This window comes from Podarcis cretensis (assembly GCF_951804945.1).
Source record: "Podarcis cretensis genome assembly, chromosome: 12".
Taxonomy (NCBI): Eukaryota; Metazoa; Chordata; class Lepidosauria; order Squamata; family Lacertidae; genus Podarcis; species Podarcis cretensis.
The window spans coordinates 46,691,862-46,713,099 of record NC_137181.1 but is presented as its reverse complement, the minus strand read 5'-3'; the positions used below and the strand labels follow the sequence as shown (position 1 = coordinate 46,713,099).

General features: G+C 47.0%; 1 protein-coding gene across 2 annotated transcripts in view; it reads right to left on the bottom strand.

Moving 5' to 3' along the window:
• Nucleotides 1-21,238, bottom strand: part of SH3BP5 (SH3 domain binding protein 5) — a 55,603-nt gene that overhangs the window by 11,933 nt on the left and 22,432 nt on the right. For both annotated transcript variants that reach the window (XM_079947384.1, XM_079947385.1), the window contains one exon: nucleotides 4,010-4,174. In XM_079947384.1, coding sequence (XP_079803510.1) covers nucleotides 4,010-4,174 — 165 coding nt within the window. The remainder of the gene's footprint in view (nucleotides 1-4,009; nucleotides 4,175-21,238) is intronic.

Genomic DNA, 21,238 nt, shown 5'->3' with positions numbered 1-21,238 from the left:
GATAAATCCATTGTCTCCTTTAGTGTAGAAACCTCTGTAGACAAAATAATGCTTCGTTTTTGCAGCTTTCCCAAGAGATAACAGATCCTGCTCAAATTCATAGTATTTTTCCACTTGCTGCTACTGTTGCAATGTCCCAGCCTCCCTCAAGAAGGAATATGGTAACTTAATTTCTTTCAAAATCAGACCCAAAAGTCAAATAACTTGTTGCCTTTATTTCCAATAATTTATGTCCAAATTGTAACAAATCTAACCAGCAAAGCCATCGTAACAAAGTTCTCTTTTATTTTCCTGCTTTGACAGCTACTTTGACAGCTGTCAAAGTTTCTGTGTCTCTTCACCAGTCTCTCATAGCGGATCGTTCCCGGTTCCCGGGGGGGTTGCACTTTAGTTCCCACAAATCAGTCTTCTCCTCCAGCACAATTATTGTAATTTCCCTTCGTGAAGTTAAAAATTTTTTTCAGGTAAACAAGTTCATCTCTCGATCTTAGTTGTCAAATCCTTGCGTTGAGCCATCTACAACGGGGGGGGGGGGGCGGACTTCCTTTTTGCACTCCCCCCGCTCGCTCCAAATTCAAAGATCAAATTTCCCTTTTAAGTCCAATCAATTTACTCACGGGTTGTTCCTTTTAGTCCAAATCCGAAATTTTCAAAGAAGAAGTCGTTGCTCTCCGCCGAATGGCATGCGGCTTCGCTGGGCAGGGGAAGCATTGGACTCACAGCACCACACCCCCCCCCCGTCACCCGCTCCGCAGCCTTTAAAAAGGCTCCTTCACGGGTCGGGGGGGCGCAAACAGTGCCCGCCGAGTCACCAAGTCCATGGGCATCTCCGCCCATGGTTTTTGAGGGTCCCCGCGTCGCCGGCACGGCAGGACCCGACCCCTACCCAGCCGACTCCCTCCGGAGCTCGGAGGGAGTCCGCCATTCGGCGATGGCGCCGACCCGGAAGTGAGAAACAGCAGTTTTGAGTTGAAGCAGCTGCAGGCCTGTTACGATGCATAGCTTGGGTATGTTTTTCAAAGGACACTGGTTCTGCATGTTCTCAGTCAAGGATACCAAGGGTAGCAATTGCCACCAAGATCTGCAAATGGAAGCTGTAATTCAGTGGTCGGCAAGGCTCACCTTGCCTGGGCCAGTTCACTGCATATTCACAGACGCAATTTCCAGCACCTGCGCATGCGCGATTTCTGGCGCCGCTTGGCGAGTCCCCGTGCTGCCTTGTGTCAGTTTAGCGCAGCGTGCAGGGACTTGCCAGGCGGGCGGCTTGTGGGCCAGTAAAATGACCCCCGTGCGCCATTTGTGGCCCACAGGCCTTGGGTTGCCGACCCCTGCTGTAAAGGCTTAGCAAGAATTCTTTAGCACAGTGGTGCCCCGCAAGATGAATGCCTCGCAAGACGGAAAACCCGCTAGACGAAAGGGTTTTCCGTTTTGGAGGTGCTTCGCAAGACGAATTTCCCTATGGGCTTGCTTCGCAAGACAAAAATGTCTTGCGAGTTTTTCCGAGTTTCCCCCCCCCCCCCTTTTTCTAAGCCGCTAAGCCGCTAATAGCGCTAAGCCGCTAATGGGCTTGCTTCGCAAGACGAAAAAACCTCTAGACGAAGAGACTCGCAGAACGGATTCTTTTCGTCTTGCGAGGCACCACTGTATGTGAATGTGGTTATAGGCAGGTTCCTTACACATATGAGCGAGCGCGCGAGAATATGTACCGTATTTTTCGCTCTATTGGACGCACCGGACTACAGTACGCACCTAGTTTTTAGAGGGGGAAATCAAGGAAAAAAATATTATTCCCCCCCCCCAGCCCCAAAGAGAAACGGACAGGCTGCGCGCTTCCTCTTTAGCCTTCAGCAGCATCTTTAGCCTTGCACAACGGGATGGATCGTGCCCGCTGTCCACCGGGGCTGGACTAGATGACTCCTGGGGTTCCCTTCCAATCCTGCAATTCTGTGACCTTGGAAGTTGTTGGGGGTCTCCACCACTGGGGGCTTTTAAGCAGGGGTTGGGGGACCATCTGCCTGGCGTTCTTTAGCTGTGATTCCTACATTGTGAGGGGGCTGAGCTAGATGACCCTCGGGTGGCCCTCCAAACTCTATACAGCCCTACACTTCTGTGGCAGGAGATCCACAGCCACTTCACACAATGCCCACTCCCAATTTTCATTGGAGAGACATGTGGCTTCACTGTCTAGGTAGGTACCCCCCTACCTGCCACTCTTCCCCCACCCCACTTAAGCTGAGGGAATTCCTGTCCAGAGAAGCTCCCAGGTGAGGCAAGGGTTAAGATCTACCTCTGGTAAATGGCTTTGTATCCTCCCTCTTTCCCTTTTCTCTTCTTCTTCTATGCTAGTTGCTTCTCTTGTGTTTTGTTTAATCTGTTTTTATTGTAAAGGTAAAGGTACCCCTGCCCGTACAGGCCAGTCTTGCCAGACTCTAGGGTTGTGCGCTCATCTCACTCTAGAGGCCGGGAGCCAGCGCTGTCCGCAGACACTTCCGGGTCACGTGGCCAGCGTGATGAAGCTGCATCTGGCGAGCCAGCGCAGCACACGGAACGCCGTTTACCTTCCCGCTGGTAAGCGGTCCCTATTTATCTACTTGCACCCGGGGGTGCTTTCGAACTGCTAGGTTGGCAGGCGCTGGGACCGAACGACGGGAGCGCACCCCGCCGCAGGGATTCGAACCGCCGACCATGCAATCGGCAAGTCCTAGGCGCTGAGGTTTTACCCACAGCACCACCCGCGTCCTTGTTTTTATTGTATACTAAAATAAAAGCTGCAAAGTTTCCTTTTTTATAATATTCCCCCCCTCCAAACTAAAATGTTAATCTAGATAAAAACACTGATCCAGAGGAAAATAAGGGGGCGGAGAAAGGACGAAAAAAGAAAAAGAGGTAGAGATAGAGAGATTTTTTAAAAGTTGACTTCTTTAGCCTTGCGCAGCCCCCCGCGGCTGGAGAGATTGCGCAAGGCTTTTCTAGAGGAGGGAGAAGGGACTGACTGGCCAAGTCAGTCCCTTCTCCCTCCTGGGGAAAAGCCCGCAAGAGCCGCGAGAAGCTTGTGTGTGGCTCTTGGGGGCTTTTCCTGCTTGCCTCCACCCCTGCATTCACTCCATAGGACGCACAGACTTTTCCCCTTCGTTTTTAAGACGGAAAAACTGCGTCCTATGGTGCGAAAAATACGGTATAAGTATTAGGAACATATTATTGGCCATCTGACTAAATTTTCAGTATGGAAACACAAATGGGTGAGGGTCATAAAGAGACAACAGTTCTGCTTCTGAGCACTTGTTATGGCACTTAAAAGGTAAAGGGACCCCTGACCATTAGGTCCAGTCATGGCCGACTCTGGGGTTGCAGCGCTCATCTCACTTTACTAGCCGAGGGAGCCGGCGTACAGCTTCCGGGTCATGTGACCAGCATGACTGCGCCGCTTCTGTCGAACCAGAGCAGCACACGGAAACGCCGTTTACCTTCCTGCCGGAGCGGTACCTATTTATCTACTTGCACTTTTGACGTGCTTTTGAACTGCTAGGTTGGCAGGAGCAGGGACCAAACAACGGGAGCTCACCCTGTGGCGGGGATTTGAACCGCCGACCTTCTGATCGGCAAGTCCTAGGCTCTGTGGTTTAACCCACAGCACCACCCGAGTCCCCTAGTGTGATCTCTAATTGCCTGTTAATCTAGCCAGTTCAATATACTTTAACAGTTTGTCTTGCCATTCCTTTTTTGTCGGCACAGTTTCTTTAGCTACACAACGTTCTGACCTACACTCACAGCAAGACTCATCCCACTTCGTAGTAGAAGCTGGAAAATGCAACAGTGCAAATGATTTGTGTGTTTTCTTCCCTGCTTGCAAGAGGCAGCTGTAAAATGCACGCCACCCAATATTCTGCACGGTGATCAACTCCATCTGCCTGCCCAAAGTATCCAATAATTTTTAGCTCCCCGTTCTCCAAGGCAGCAGAGGCACAGGAAAGGAACAGCTTTTCCAAGGCATGCCAGCAACAGATCTTACCCTCTGAGTGGCGTGGTTGAGCATCTCCTGCCAGGCAGAATCAAACTGACGCTTGTCATCTTCCAGCAGCCTCTGCTCGGCAAGGGAAATGGTCTCTTTCGCAGCTCGGAGGACCTCCGTAGCTCTCTGAAAATCCTGGGTTGCTTTCTGAGCTTCCAACTGTGCCTAAAAGGTGTGTGAGAGAGGCAGTGATTTTAGCACAAACAGATTTCAACACGTACAAAAGAAGGTAAGATCAGATACAAAACGGTATCCTTTTATTGACTTTGTTAAGACATCACCTTGCCAACAAAGTAAAAGCAATGGTATTCCCAGCAGTGATGTATGGAAGTGAGAGCTGGACCATCAAGAAGGCTGATCGCCGAAGAATTGATGCTTTTGAATTCTGGTGCTGGAGGAGACTCTTGAGAGTCCCATGGACTGCAAGAAGATCAAACCTCTCCATTCTGAAGGAAATCAGTCCTGAGTGCTCACTGGAAGGACAGATCGTGAAGCTGAGGCTCCAATACTTTGGCCACCTCATGAGAAGAGAAGACTCCCTGGAAAAGACCCTGATGTTGGGAAAGATGGAGGGCACAAGGAGAAGGGGACGACAGAGGACGAGATGGTTGGACAGTGTTCTCGAAGCTACCAGCATGAGTTTGGCAAAACTGCGGGAGGCAGTGGAAGACAGGAGTGCCTGGCGTGCTCTGGTCCATGGGGTCACAAAGAGTCGGACCCAACTAAACAACAACAAGACAATCGAATGTGATTTTGACCCTCCACCGACGCATGGAACCTTATGGAGAGAAACATTCATTTCTGGAGCTCGATTAACCTGTGACCCTGAAATTTCAGGTGATACCAAAGTTTTGTGCAAGTTTTGAGCCTTTTTGTGCCGCAAACCCTGCTTTTGTGCTGCCTCCCAAACTGAGTAATTGACAAATCAAATCGGGGTCACGACTTAATGCCCCCCAAACCTAACCTTGCCCGATTGATTCCAAACCAGTGCCAAAGTTGTGTGCCAGTTTGTGCGGCGGGGGTGGAAGGGGGAGGAAATGGATAATTGCCGGGTTTCAGTTTTGCCTAATGATTCCCCATCTTGTTTTTGATTTCAGCTTGCCCTCCAATGAATGGTATCCTTAAATGCCATTAGTGGGCAACTTCTAATTTGATTTACCTGTCCGCAGACTGTTTTTACAGGTCATGTGGCCAGCATGACTAAGCCACTTCTGGCGAACCAGAGCAGCACACAGAAACACCGTTTACCTTCCAGCCGGAGCGGTACCTATTTATCTACTTGCACTTTGATGTGCTTTCAAACTGCTAGGTGGGCAGGAGCAGGGACCGAGCAACGGGAGCTCACCCCGTCGTGGGGATTCGAACCGCCGACCTTCTGATCAGCAAGCCTAAGAGGCTCAGTGGTTTAGACCACAGCGCCACCTGCGTCCCTTCTTAGTATTTTAGGGCTGGACAATATCTGGTTTTCAACCTTGCGGTATGTCACCCACTAAACATTGTGATATACTGTTATATGCAATGTCTAAAATAAGGATGGATCTATGTAGAGGTATTGGCTGGCTTCACGGTTTTTCCTGCACCATGAATTTTTCATAGCACACACACATCGTGATTTGCAATATATTGCCATGTTAAAAAATTATGAAACCAATATCATGATATGGACTTCAAACTGTTTTTTGACGATGTATCAGTTTATCACTCAGCCCTAATCTGTACATGATGAGGGAAAGGAATTTCTTCTTCTTCTCTCTCCTCCTTTCTTCATTTTAATTCCTTTTTCCTCCCCTTGTTAAAATTCACAAATACTTTTCTAAACCTCTTTGCTGCATTCGGATGGCTTTCGGCGCTTTACCCTGAGATCGTTAAGCGCTGGCAGAAGTCGGAGGCATTAGGAAACATTTAGAAAAGCTGTGCATTATTTAGCAAATAAAATATCAGGCAGATTCACTGCTAAAGAGCTCCAGCTGAGCAGGCCAGCTTGCATCAGCTTAACGCAGCCTTGGCGTTCCTAAGCTTCCCTGCCAGCTGCTTGCTTGCAAGGAATAAATGTATGTTACGAATCCCAAATTCCTTTGGCTACATAACATATTTAAACATGATGGAATGATTATCATTGTATCCTTAAACAGCCATTGGTTGTGCACTTATGAGCTGGTTTGTCATAGGTGCTGGGGGTTGCCAATCTACGCAGTGTTGGTTATCCTACTTTATAAGTTATGGGGTTGCCAACAGCCAAGCCATTTGAATTTACCGTATTTTTCCGTGTATAAGACGCCCCCATGTGTAAGACGACCCCTATCGTCTTTTTGGGGGGGTGGGGGAGGTCACTTCCACCAATTGCTCACCCGCCTGCCTGCCACTGCCAATCGCTTGCCACAGCCACTGCCGATCGCACACCTCGCCGCAACCACCAATTATCTGCCCGCTCGCTGCCACCAACAGCCCATCTGCCCTCTTGCCACAGCCACCAATCACCTGCCCAATCACCAGGAGAATTATGCTAAGATGAAGACATGCTTGGCAAACCCTCCCCGTGATCAACTCCCACCCAGAAACCAATGTCCCCACTGTGGAAGGACATGTGGATCCAGAAGTGGCCTCCGCAGTCACTTGTGGACTCACTTTTAAAACCCTGTTTATGGAAGACTATCTTACTCGGCCACGAGTGCTCACCAAAGGAGATGAAGAAGCTGTCCAGGTACTGAAAAGTCCTGTTTTCACCTCTGTCTTTAAAACATATTACACGGCACAACCATTTAAAGTTGTCTTTTCTAAGTGCTTTTTCATGTTGTCGTTTGAGATGCTCCGGCTAAACTCCCAGCGCACACAGCATGAACTATTTATTTCCTGCAGCATCAAGTTCCGATGGCCTACTTTACGACAGGAGTTTTCTTCTTTTCGTGAAATCTCTCGAGAATGTTACTGTTCAAGGAACTAAGAGCGGCACAGCCAGGGAGTGTGACATAGTGGTTAGAGCGCTGAATGAAGACTTGGGAAACCAGTATCTAAATCCCACACAGCTCACTGAATGTACTCAGGCCACTCAGGGGTCTCAGTCTAACATACCTGGTATGTTATAAGAGAAGGGGAAGAATCAAAAATATGATCCTTGAGCTTCGTGGAGGAAAGTTGGGGTACTAATGTCACGATTAAAAAACGCCTGACCTGTACCAAATGTAGGGCCCAGCAATAAAACAGGAGTCTGACCCAGGGTTCGAAATTAGCAGGGTGCCAGGCGCATTTTGCGCCTAAGGATTCTCCATTTGCGAGCACCTCAAAAAGTTTGGGCGCCATTTTTTCCCGCCTGCTGACTCAAGGATTACTGAAATGTATGTGCTTTGAAGCCTTGAAGTATACGTTCAGGACAGTCAATATGTTAAGGTGTTTAACAATAAAGAGTAGAGCGTTTTAATAATAAAAATAATAAATTTTATTTATACCCCGCCTTCCCCAGCCAACGCCAGGTTCAGGGAGGCTAACAAGCAATAATAAAAACAAGTTGAATGAATACAACTTAAAAACAAGATTAAAATACAACATTAAAACATTAAAACATTAAAATGCAGCCTCATCACAGGAGGAGAAAGGAAAAAAGAAAGGGGGGGGGGAATCAAATTGACTCCAAGCCAAAGGCCAGGTGGAACAACTCTGTCTTACAGGCCCTGCGGAAAGAAATCAGATCCTGCAGGGCCCTGGTCTCATGAAGCAGAGCGTTCCACCAGGCTGGAGCCAGTGTTGAAAAGGCCCTGTTCTGGCTGAGGCGAATCTAACTTCCTTAGGGCCCAGGACCTCTAGGGTGTTGCTATTTATGGACCTTGAGGCTCTCCATGGGGCATACCGGGAGAGGCGGTCCTGTAAGTACGAGGGTCCTAGGCCATGAAGGGCTTTAAAGGTCAAAACCAGCACCTTAAATCTGACCCTGTACTCCACTGGGAGCCAGTGCAGTTGGAAAAGCACTGGGTGAATATGCTCCCATGGCAGAGACCCTGTGAGGAGCCTCGCTGCAGCATTCTGCACCCTCTGGAGTTTCTGGGTCAGCTTCAAGGCCAGCCCCGTGTAGAGCGAATTACAGTAGTCAAGCCTGGAGGTGACCGTCGCATGGATCACTGTGGCCAAGTCGGGGTGGGAAAGGTAAGGGACCAACTGCTTGATGCAGCGAAGGTGGAAAAATGTCGCCTTGGCTGTTGCTGTAACCTGCGCCTTGAAAACTGATGTACGGTACTGATATTTTTATTGTAAACGCCAAATTAAACATGTATTAACAATTTCTGCTAAAAATGCGATGTTAGCAATGTGTCGCTTATGTGAATTGCGTATTAATTCATGCTTATCAAAATAATAAAAAGTATTGTTGAATGCCACAGGGGCAACTAGACATTCTGTTTTGGCACCCACAACCCAAGTCCCAGAAACCATTTGGCTCCTAGCTTTTCCACCCGCATTTCTGACACTGGTCTGACCCCGGGTAAGCATGACTGGAACACACGCCAAAGGACTCGTGAGTTCTAATGGATAACAGCGTAAAATGATTTCTGAAATCATTTTCATAAATTGAAAATGACCCCACAGCTTGTGCTTTGGCCCAGAACAATCAAGGTCATTTTCAAGTCTATTAACAGCAGAACTGTACGGAAGACATTGAAGCCAACGCCATTCTAGTGTGGGTGGTCATCATGCAGAAATCTGCTTTCTTTTCTCCTGCCACCCTTTCCGCAAAGAAAAACAACTAGAAATGTGATCCTAAAACAGTTCCAGGAGGCGCGTGTGTGTCTGTGTGTGCGGAATCACTTGAGATCACAAAGAGAACTTCCATTATTCGCACACACTAAGAGCACAAGCAACAGCCCAACAAAGGACGACTTTATAAGAAGCCTTTCTCTCCCTCTCCCTATTATGGTTCAAGCAAGTTACGGTTTATTCATTGTACCGGGATGCAAAACACAAGTCATGCCCCACACCCAAAAAAGTAGCAAGCGCGTTCCTTCCATCATCCTCAAAGCTAGCATCGAGGACTGTCAAACCAGCATCTTCCCAAGAAATCTTTGTGGCACTTCCTCAGAAACTATTTCAACCTCTAAGTGACAAAGGAAGACAAGAGAAGGAACCTTCCCCCCGCCCCCAAGGCAGTAAATCAGAATTCAGAAAGCCTTAACCATATCTCTGAGGTATCAAATGTGTCACTGAACCAGTGTTCGAAATTAGCCAGGCGCATTTTGCGACTGGCGTGGGGTCCAATTGCAATCACAGGGAGAGCTCTGGTTGCCAGGTTGGCAACTGACGTCTCCATCTGGCTGGCCCCTCCAGCTTCCTTAAGCAGCTAAGCAGAAAAGCTGTATCTGGAAGTTTTAATAATTAATAATAATAATAATAATAATAATAATAATAATAATAATAAAAAACAAAGCAACTTTTATTTGTATCCCGCCCTCCCCGGCCAAGACCAGGCTCAGGGTGACTAACATCAAATATAAACATTGGTACAAATCAAACAATAATTAAATCACCTCTTAAAAACAAGTCAGGATAAAATTTGAATGTCGGGTGTATCATGTGTTCTTTATATTCTGTTGGAAGCCACCCAGAGTGAGCAGGGCCACCCAGTCTGATGGGCAGGGTGGTGATGGTGATGATTGTTTTATATTTTAAAGTGTTTTTACTTTTACTTTGTTGTACCACCATAAACGGTGGTTTTTATCCATGTATTTTTATTTTGTTTTGGTTTATTTTGGGTTGGGGTGGGGTGGTTGTTGAGTGGGGTGGGGATTGGTTTTGTTTTGGTGTAATTGTTTTCTGTTTGTTTGTTTGCTTTTATATTCTGTAAATGGAGGCGAGTATGAGGCTTGGGATTCCTACCGTGGAGGGGCGAGGGAGGTATGGCGGTGGGGGCAGATGTCATAGGCGAAGGGGATCGAGATACGGACATGCTCGTACCCCTTCCAATCTGTGCCCCATCCCGAGAGACGAGGGTAGTGCCCATCTTGGCTGATTAGAGCATGTCCAGACGAGGTGCGGGCCCTCCTGGGGGATATCATCAATTTGTCCCTTGGCACCGGGACATTCCCAGGGGAACTGAAGGAGGCAGTGGTGCGCCCGCTCTTAAAGAAAACATCATTAGATCCCTTAGATCTATCCAATTACTGCCCGGTTTCCAATCTTCCATTCCTGGGTAAGGTGATTGAGATAGCGGTTGCTGAACAGCTTGGTAGGTTTCTGGATGAAACATCGGCTCTGGATCCATTCCAGTCCGGCTTCCGCACTGGTCATGGGACCGAGACGGCTCTGGTTGCCCTAACAGATGATCTTCGTAGACAGCTGGATCAAGGCGGGTCGGGGCTGCTGATTCTTCTAGATCTGTCAGCAGCTTTCGACATGGTCGATCACGAACTCCTGGACAACCGCCTTGCCGACGTGGGGATCCAGGGCACAGTCCTTCAATGGCTGCGCTCGTTTCTCTCTGGTCGGGGACAGAGGGTGGCGCTTGGGGGGGAATTGTCATCCCGCCACTCCTTGGTGTGTGGAGTGCCCCAGGGTGCAATACTCTCCCCGATGCTTTTTAACATCTTTATGCGCCCCCTCGCCCAGCTTGTCCGGAGGTTTGGGCTGGGCTGCCATCAGTATGCTGATGACACCCAACTCTATCTGTTGATGGATGGCCATCCTGACTCGGCCCCAGACACACTGACCAGATGTCTGGAAGCTGTGGCTGGATGGTTACGTGGGAGCCGGTTGAAGTTAAATCCTTCGACGACAGAGGTCCTCTGGCTGGGATGGGATGATATGGGATTGAGGGGGCAACTCCCATCTCTTGCGGGGGTGCAATTAGTGCCAACACCGTCCGTTAAGAGTTTGGGTGTAATCTTCAATACCTCCCTCTCCATGGAGGCGCAGATTGCAGCTATAACAAAGGCGGCATTTTTTCATCTCCGCCAAGCTAAGCAGTTGGCTCCTTAACTCTCTCGCCCTGACCTAGCCACTGTGATCCACGCGACGGTCACCTCCAGACTGGATTATTGTAACTCGCTCTACGTGGGGTTGACCTTGAGACTGACCCAGAAACTCCAGCGGGTGCAGAATGCCGCAGCGAGACTCCTTACGGGGTCTTCGCTGCGAGATCACATTCATCCAGTGCTATACCAGCTGCACTGGCTCCCGGTGGAGTACAAGATCAGGTTTAAGGTGCTGGTTTTAACCTTCAAAGCCCTATACGGCCTAGGACCCTTGTACCTACGGGACCGCCTCTCCTGGTATGCCCTACAGAGGAACTTACGGTCTTCAAATAAAAACACCTTGAGGGTCCCAGGCCTCAGAGAGGTTAGGCTGGCCTCAACTAGAGCCAGGGCTTTTTCGGCTGCGGCTCCAACCTGGTGGAACGCTCTGTCACAAGAGACAAGGGCCCTGCAGGACTTGACATCTTTCCACAGGGCCTGCAAGACAGAGCTGTTCCACCAGGCCTTTGGTCAGGGTGCAGCCTGACTCCCTCCTTTGGCAATCTTTACAAAACTTTAGTTTATGGTTGCCATCAATTTTTATTTTAATTAATTTTTATAATGTTTTTATAATGTTGCACTACTTCAGTGTTGTTAGCCGCGCTGAGCCCGGTTTCAGCTGGGGAGGGCGGGATATAAATAAAATTTATTATTATTATTATTTATTATAATGATGGTGATGATGATATCACAGCTTTATATGGATCACCACAAAATAAACAAACAGATAAGGGACAGGAGACCCTTGCTTACTGTGCTCTAGAGCAGTTTCCCAATTGCCCCCCCCCCCAGGATATTCCAAGGGGGCCACAGGTGAAAATTGTGTAAATGAGGGGGCCACAGCACAAGGGAAAGTGAGAAGAAAATAATATTTAAAATGAAAAAAAGTGCAGTGGTGGGGTGGCAATGGGTAGGGCTGGGCAAGCCAGAGCTGCTTGTTATTGCCGCCAGTACTGGGCCCGGTGGCAGCCTGGGCCTGACTCTGCAGGGCGCAGGCTGCAACCCACCCCAGCGCCTAGTGGATCGGGCCTTCAGATGTTGGAAGGTGTAGGGTGAAATCCACTCCAGCGCCTATCAGAGCAGGGTCGTCTGTTGCTGCTGACTTGCTTTTAATAAATAACTGTCTACTCAGAAGAAAGTCACAATGAGTTCAGTGGGCCTTACTCCCAGGTAAGGAGGGGGGCTATAGTGTTTTATCTAGGCAGCCAGGGCTCTTCTGAATGACAATATATTTTTGCACTAGGTCAGCGAGGACCACTTGCTATTAAAAATGCTCCCATATATATAGAACTTCCTGTGTGCCTTTTGGACCATATCTGTAGGTTTCCCCCTCTGTGTCAAATAACAGGGGTTAATTAAGTGTTGTTTACGGTAATTTTTATAATACATGGAAGATGGATCTTCCTCGGGAGGATCTGGACTCTCAATTCCTTGGTGGTTTCTAAGCAGAGGTTGGATGGCAGCTGCACCCATGGGGAGCACAGGAAGGAAACAAGATCGGAAGGAGACCACGGGTGGAAAAAAAGGTTGGGAAACACTGCCATAGAGGCTCTTTCAAGAGCTTGCAGGACCGTCAAGAGATCCCACAAGCTCTAAGAAGGCCCTGATCTTAAAAGATCTTGGATGTGGAGGGGACGGTTCCAGCGATTGTTCTGGCTGCTGCAATTTTGCCTTTACATGCAACCACTGGAAATGCAACTGTCACATAAATTGCGATCTCCCTTTACATGAAAAGTATCCTAAGAGCCCCAGAAGCAATGGGTCTTTTGGAAAATGCACTATAATACTATTCATCTCAAAACACTTAAAACTCTTTTTAAAAAATTAAACAATTTTTAAAAGCCCTGCCACTCTGTCACAACAGAATAGCGGAAGCCTAACTTATCCAAACCGAACAGTCACACCACAGCAGCATTCAAGCTGAAATTGCCCAAGACAGCCTTTCCCACAAACAAGAGTTCATAGGTTACTTATGCAAGCCTTATCATAACTGACAGCAGGCAAAGGCTATCTGCTTTAAAGCCACAGGCTGGGAAGTAATATTTTAAGTTCCAGCAGACAACACAGCGCACATTAATCATTTCTGTGGCAAAAACTCTGCCTTATCAACATGACCCCATCTGCAGAAACAGGCATTTGGACTCTCCCTCGCGCACAAAAAAGGAATATTTGTGTTAAATTATCTTTACTGCACTTTTACTATCTCAACACACACACTGCAAAAAAGCAGGAATATGTTATGTGCTTAGCATTATTGCCAGAGGCACAGAGACTGTGTCAGGCTTAAAGGTCCACCCAGTGCTATTTTTCTAGAAAAAGGGGCTGGAACTCACCAGAACGCCTCCCTTGTTCTATTCACATTTGGGAATCCTATCACAAGCATGAGGAAAAAGCAGGCTCTTCAAAGATGAATGAGGGATATGGGAAACAGGATTCAGAGCCCAGGAATCAGACCGTTATATAACTGGATTCTTGGACTGTGGCTGGGCGATGTAGCATTAAAAACCGGTTTCAAGTCCATATTGTGATATTGGTTTTGGACCTGGCAATATATTGCGAATCATGATGTGTGTGTGCGTGTGCGCTATGCAAAATTCACAATGCAGGAAAAACCTAGCAATGTTTCGCTGATGATGCATCACAAAATTGAAAACCAACTCCATCCTTATTTCAAATCACCCGCCCTACCGTTCGCCTCTACATAATTCCATCTTTATTTCAGACATCGTGATAAATCAGTATATCGCAGTGTTCAGCTGATGATATATCATGATGTTGAAAACCAGGTAATTGCCCAGCCCTATCTTGGACACAGTGAGGGACGTGGGTGGTGCTGTGGGTTAAACCACAGAGCCTAGGGCTTGCCAATCCGAAGGTCAGTGGTTCGAATCCCCGCAACAGGGTGAGCTCCCGTTGCTTGGTCCTTGCTCCTGCCCACCTAGCAGTTAGAAAGCACATCAAAGTGCAAGTAGATAAATAGGTACCGCTCCGGCGGGAAGGTAAACAGTGTTTCCGTGTGCTGCTCTAGTTCACCAGAAGCAGCTTGGTCATGCTGGCCCCATGACCCGGAAGCTGTAACACGCTCCCTCAGCCAGTAAAGCGAGATGAGCGCATAACCCCAGAGTCGGTCACGACTGGACCTAATGGTCAGGGGTCCCTTTACCTTTTTATCTTGGACACAGGGTCAAAATGAAAGTTATCCTGGGGACTAGAACTTTAAAAAAAGAGGTATAGTCTAATAAGCACAAGATGGGATGGGAATTGGCCGAAGTAACAGAAGGCATTAAAAGCTGCATGGGACATGGCAGCCAAATGGCGCATAGTCGCTAAACTTAAAGAGACATTTTTTTAATTAAAAAAACAAACCTGAAGGCCCCACACCCCTGCCTAGCCCCAATCCGGGGGCCGCGCTCCGCCAGGTGTATGACCCCTTGGAGCCGCTCAACGCCAAGGGCAACCGGCCTCCACACACCTTTACTATGCAGATGTTTGCATTTGGAAAAACCAGAATTTCAAAGTTATTTTGTGCAGCAAACGTACAGGACAGTTCCTGCATGCTGCAATCTGCTTGTCAGGAAGTCAAACTGTGGCCCTTACATCAGAGAAAACCTGTTTAGGGGTGGGCAAAAGCCTGTTTAGGGCAGTGTGGTTTTTTTAACAGCCAGAGAGCAACAGTGTGATCATTTTCATCCCTAGCAGCAAGCGGCTTATGCAGAACAGCTCACAGCCTACGATAGCAAACCTGTCAGAGGCTGAAATAAAAAAATTAAAAATCATAACTGGCTGCTCAGGGGGAAACCTAATGAGTGAAGTCGTAGCTTTGGCAACTCTACAAATCACTCCGGTGGCTGGTGTGAAATATTTCCTTTACCAAACCAAGACAACATCCTACCTTAGAAAAGCAACACCACATCTCTGGTTGCTAAATTCCAGAGTTTGGGGGACAGGAAATCATTTCGCTTCCTCCAGCAGCTTTTTAAAAGCAGGTCATGCTTCCATTTTTCCTAGAATTCAGCAACTGGGCATAAATCCAATTAAACCCAGTCACCCAAACCGTCTCCCCAGGCGGATATGGTTTCAAAAACAAGGCAAAAGGCCTGGTTTTGTCAGACGTCTCATGCCTGCATCAGTTCTGGCCTCCAAGCAACATCCAGCCTATGCTTCCATGTAAAATCTATCTAGAACTTTATTAGCTGTGGCTCAGTGGTAGAGCGCATGCCTTCCATGAGCAAGGTCACAGGTTCAAGCCCCGGCCTCTCCAAGTTTGCTTTTAATCAGTGCTTTAGCCCAAAGATCAATCAACTAGTTGTAGTTAATTGATTAACAGAAACCAACTTAAAATCAGAAAGGGCAAAATTTTAACTGGATTTGTGAAGCCCACTTTGTTAAGCACAAAGTTTTTTCTACACTATTTTGATTCTGGTCAAATAAAGGTTGACAAATGGCCCTTCTAACAATCAGTAGCCTTTGTTTAGACAATACTGAGCTAAATGGACTAATAATAATAACAATAATAATAACCCAACCCATCTGACTGGGTTGCCCCAGCCACTCTGGGCAGCTTCCAGCATATACAAAAACATAATAAAACATTAAAAACTCCAGGGCTGCCTTCAGATGTCACCTAAAGGTTGTATAGTTATTTATCTCCTTGACATCTGATGGGAGGGTGTTCCACAGGGTTGGTGCCACTACCGAGAAGGCCCTCTGCCTGGTTCCCTGTAACCTCACTTCTTATTCACAACTTGAACAGCAAACAACAAATCATGGCATTGTAGAGTTGGAAGGGAAATTAAACCACTTTCTAACTGTGGAGACTAGGGGACAATGCTTGGTGTTGCCTCCCGTATGAAGCTCCAAATTCATTCTCAATCATATATATATATATATATATATATATATATATATATATATATAAAATATTTTTCAGTGTTACATTTTTCAAAACCACATTCACATTAAAATAAACACTTCCTCATTCATATCTTGCTTTAAAATAAACCAATCATTCACGACTTCCCTTCTTCCCCTTCCCTGGTTCATTCCCTTCCATCCCGCATACTGTTATATAGCCATTTAACTCCCTTATTCCTTTATTATTCCTTTGTTATGTGTTATACTGTTGAATTTACCTCAATCCTACTAACGTTTTCACATGTTTACAGTTGATTTCCAAATACTCCACACACAAAAATCCATTCCTCTTTATATACTTGATCTTCTTTTATTTTACTTGTTAGACCTGCTAACTCTGCATATTCTCTCATTTTTAATTGCCTCGTTTTTTGGAAGTTCCAAATTCAATGCATTCGCTCAGAACATTCACTTGGATCATAAGCAATCACACATGTCTGTACAACATCAAGCAGCGTGAGCTGAATTTTTTCCAACTAATCAAACTAACAAGCTTGCTCCTAACTTTCTGTTCCTTTTTCATTATATATAAGTATATATTACTGAATCATCACAATGCCCCATTGGAGCAGATACCCAGTATCAAAGCAAGCTCTCTTGTGCAAGCTTGATGTCATGCTTCCGCAGTTTGCTCAAGATGGTGAAAGCAAAGGGCACCTAAGATTTAATGATGTTTCTCAATGAAAATGAAGTGATCTTGGAGGTGAAAGGCCGCAGTGAAGTGCAGGCCCTAAGGGACTAATAAATCACACGGGGTCATGGGAGCGAAAGGGTCAAGACGGAGGCACTGCAAGCTTCCAGGGGGCTCTGCATCACAACCAACGTTAGAATCAGCAGCAGCAGGAGACTGAAGAAAAAAGCCTCTCACATTGGCAAGAGCTGCAGAGACACCTCCCTAACTTAATATATTTTTCCATGTATAAGGCGATGCTTTTTGCTAAAAAAAAATTAGGCAAAAATTGGGTGTCGTCTTATACACTGATAGAGAATGCGGGGGGGGGGACGTGCAATTAATGGCAGCAGCAAGCAGGAGATTGTCAGCGGCGACTGGGCAGGCGATTGGCAGCTGTGGAAAGGCGGGCAGGCGATTGGCGGCTGCGGTAAGTGGGCGGGTGGGCTGGTGATGGCGGCTGCGGCGAGGTGTGCGATCGGCAGTAGCTGTGGCAAGCGATCGGCAGTGGCGGGCAGGCAGGTGAGCGATTGGTGGAAGTGACCTCCCCCACTCTCCCAAAAAGCTAAACAACTTAATTTCTTAATTTAGGGTTAAATTTTGGAGGCGCTTCACAAAACGAATTTCCCTATGGGCTTGCTTCGCAAGACAAAAATGTATTGCGAGTTCCTGCGGGGTTTTTTCCCTTTTCCCCCCCTTTTCCTAAGCCCTAAGCCGCTTATCAGCTGATCCGCTAAAAGCCACTTAACAGCTAATAGCGCTAATCCGCTAAGCTGTCAATGGGCTTGCTTCGCAAGACGAAAAAACCACTATACGAAGAGCCTCACGGAACAGATTAATTTCGTCTTGCGAGGCACCACTGTATATGCAACAATGCGAGAAGCTGCGTTTATAGTGTCTTGCCTCAGTAATGGACTGGATGAGAGCCAACAAACTGAAGCTCAATCCAAGTAAGAATGAGGCTCTGTTAGTGGGTGGTTCCCTAGACGGGATGGGTAAGAGATTGCCTGCTCTTGATGGGGCTACACGTCCTCTGAAGGAGCAGGTTCGTAGTTTGAGAGTACTCCTGGATCCTTTGCTGTCACTCAAGGCTCAGGTGGCCTCAGTGGCCCGGAGTGCCTTCCATCAGCTTCAGCTGGTGGCCCAGCTACGCCCCTATCTGGACAAAGATAGTCTAATCACTGTTGTCTATGCTCTGGTAACCTCAAGGTTAGATTACTGCAATGTGTTATTTGTAGGGCTGCCTCTGAAGATGGTTCGGAAACTTCAGCTGGTGCAGAATTCAGCAGCCTGGTTGCTCACTGGAGCAAGACGGTTTGAGCATATTACACCGATCCTGGTCCGACTGCACTGGCTACCAATTAGTTTCCAGACCCAATTCAAAGTGCTGAAGTATAAAGCCTTAAACGGCTCAGGACCGCAATACCTCAAGGACCGCCTCTTTCCATATGAACCTACCTGGACCCTGAGATCATCTTCTGAGGCCCTCCTTTGTGTGCCTCCTCCTCGAGAGGTTCGGAGGGTGGCAACACAAGAACAGGGCCTTCTCTGCAGTGGCTCCCCATCTGTGCAATGCTCTCCCCAGGGACGTTTGCCTGGCACCTTCATTATACACCTTTAGGCGCCAGGCAAAAATGTTCCCTTTTAACCAGGCCTTTGGTTGATTTGGTTGACATCCTATGTCCTTTTAAAATGTGGCTCTTTTCAGGGGGGGTGTTACTGGGTTGTTGTTTTTATCCTGATTATATATGTTGTGATCTTTTCTATGAACTGCCCTGAGATCTCCGGGTATAGGGCGGTACAGTGGTGCCCCGCAAGACGAACGCCTCGCAAGACGGAAAACCCGCTAGACGAAAGGGTTTTCCGTTTTGGAGGCACTTCGCAAAACAAATTTCCCTATGGGCTTGCTTCGCAAGACGAAAATGTCTTGCGAGTTCCTGCGTGGTTTTTTCCCTCCCCCCCCCTTTTCCTAAGCCCTAAGCCGCTTATCAGCTGATCCGCTAAAAGCTGCTAAACCGCTAATAGCGCTAATCCGCTAAGCTGTCAATGGGCTTGCTTCGCAAGACAAATAACCGCTATACAAAGAGCCTCGCGGAACGGATTAATTTCGTCTTGCGAGGCACCACTGTATATAAACTCAATATAATAATAATAATAATAATAATAATAATAATAATAATAATAATAGAACATTTTCAACAATTATATGCACTTCACAGCAGAGCCGCTTTGCTATGCCACCTTCCAGTGGATTTTGATCTTCCTATAGAAACACAGAAATATTTTCAGTCTCTAAGGTTCTCTCTTCTGGACAAAGAAAGAAACTTCCTCGAGCTACCGACGATTACCAAGCACGACTGCGTCAGCAGAAGAGGTCACCCAGTTATTGTGCTGCACTACGCCAGCTCTTTCGCTTGTCACCGACTCCGTGGCGGCCGGCCAAACATGAATCCAACTCTGCCCCATTTTCACAGACATAGGATTTTTGTTCTCAGAACTCATCCTTCCTCGCAGCTCTTGCCAAGAAGTGTTTTTGCAAGACAGGGCAAATCTGTACAGTCGCGTAGTTTACCCCAAGTTCCAAAAAAGCAAAAAGTGAAATTTTAACGACTCTGAGGATGGCACTGGTGATTCAAACGATCGACTGACTGTATGTTTAAAGGAAATGACTTCCTCCAAAGGAATCCTGGGAACTATAATTTACCTCTTGCAAACCTACAATTCCCAGCACTCTTAACACACTACAGTTCCCAGGTTTGTTTGGAGAGACCCACCTGCTTTAAATGCATGGTATGGATGTAACTTTAGACCGGATCTGCTTTTAACATGTGGATTTTTTTTTTGTTGAGAATAGTTTTTAAAATCAGAGCTGGAATCACTTTTGAATGTAATCAGAATTTCTGGTTTTTCAGGACACCCAACAGATGTTCTGTTGTGTTCAGTTATATATGCGTGGGGGCTTATTATGGACACATGAATGTTGGATGTAGAATCATGGAACAATTTCAATTTCTACACTTAGAATCATAGAATTGCCCAAGGACCTTGGGTTAAGAACTTAATTTGTTCTGGAGGTCTGTTCTTAACCTGAAACTGTCTTTACCTGACGTGCCACTTTAGCTAATGGGGCCTCCCACTGCCGCCGCCGAGTGATTTCTGTTCTCACCCTGAAACAAAGTTCTTAACCGAAGGTACTATTTCTGGGTTAGCGGAGTCTGTAACCTGAAGCGTCTGTAACCTGAAGCATCTGTAATCCGAGGTACCACTGTAGTCCAATCCCCTGGAATGCAGGAATCTCATCTAACAGATAGTCAGATAGTCAGCTAACAGATAGTCATCCAAACTCTGCTTAGAAATGTTAAAGCAAGAGAACCCACCACCTCGCGAGGGAGACCATTCCACCGTCAAACAACTCTTACTGTCAGAAAGTTCTTTCTGATGTCTAGTCAGAATTGCCTTTCTTGTAACTTGGATCGTGTGCAATTCCGCTCCACACCCTTCTCCACGCAGTCACATAACATCCGAAAAGTGCAACCAAGTCAAAGAGCAGCTCCGGAATTAGCAAAGGGATAGCCAACACAGGCTGGGTTTACTCTCTCTCCTTGTGTGTGTGGCGGGAACAATGTGCTGTGCTCTAAACCACTGAGGCTCTTGGGCTTGCCAATCGGAAGGTCGCCTGTTCGAATCCCCGCAACAGAGTGAGCTGCCATTGCTCTGTCCCAGCTCCTGCCAACCTAGCAGTTTGAAAGCACACCAGTGCAAGTAGATAAATAGGTCCTGCTGTGGCATGGAGGTAAACAGTGTTTCCATGCGCTCTGGCTTCTGTCACGGTGTTCTGTTCCACCAGAAGCAGTTTTGTCCTGCTGGCCACATAACCCAGAAAGAAGTCTGTGGACAAATGCCGGCTCCCTTGGCCTGAAAGCAAGATGAGCGCTGCAACCCCATAGTTGCCTTTGACTGGACTTAACCGTCTAGGGTCCTTCACCTTTACCTTTTTTGCAGCAGCAGCTCATTATTCTACCTTAGCCACACAAGCCTTTTTCATAGAATTGTAGAGTTGGAAGGGACCACCAAAGGACATCTAGTCTCACCCTCTTTTTTCTTTTTTCTTTTTTGCAAGCTGCACCCTGCACAAACAGTGCTCCAGTGTAAGCTACAAACATGATCGGAGCAAAAGAATTGATGACAAGTATGTTTGGGTTGTCAACGAGCCTAATCACTTTCCTTCAAACTAGGACCACAAACAAGCATGAAAAGTAATTTATAAGCCGGTAAGAAGATGACTTTGAGGAGCTCCCACCCAATTCAGCTGACGGTTTATAGAAAGAGCCACCTGTCTCGGACTACAAGCCCAGATCCCAGCTCACCTTTCCATTAGTAATAACCAAGGCTTAGATTCCATTGTGACACAGCCACCCGACTGCTTCATCGCTCACTGCTCCTAAGAGAAATGAGCGCACACTGCAAATAATTCCAGAATGTGGGGTCATGAGAGCTGGCCCCATGACTCACAAAAGTGAAAGGCCTGAGGATGGAGTGCTTTTTTCCTAATCATTACAAGAGAACAAACCGAGGGCATTAACTACAATTGCACCATTGAATATCATTGTTCGATTCAATGCACCATTGAGTCTAGCCATACTGTCTGCTGGTCAT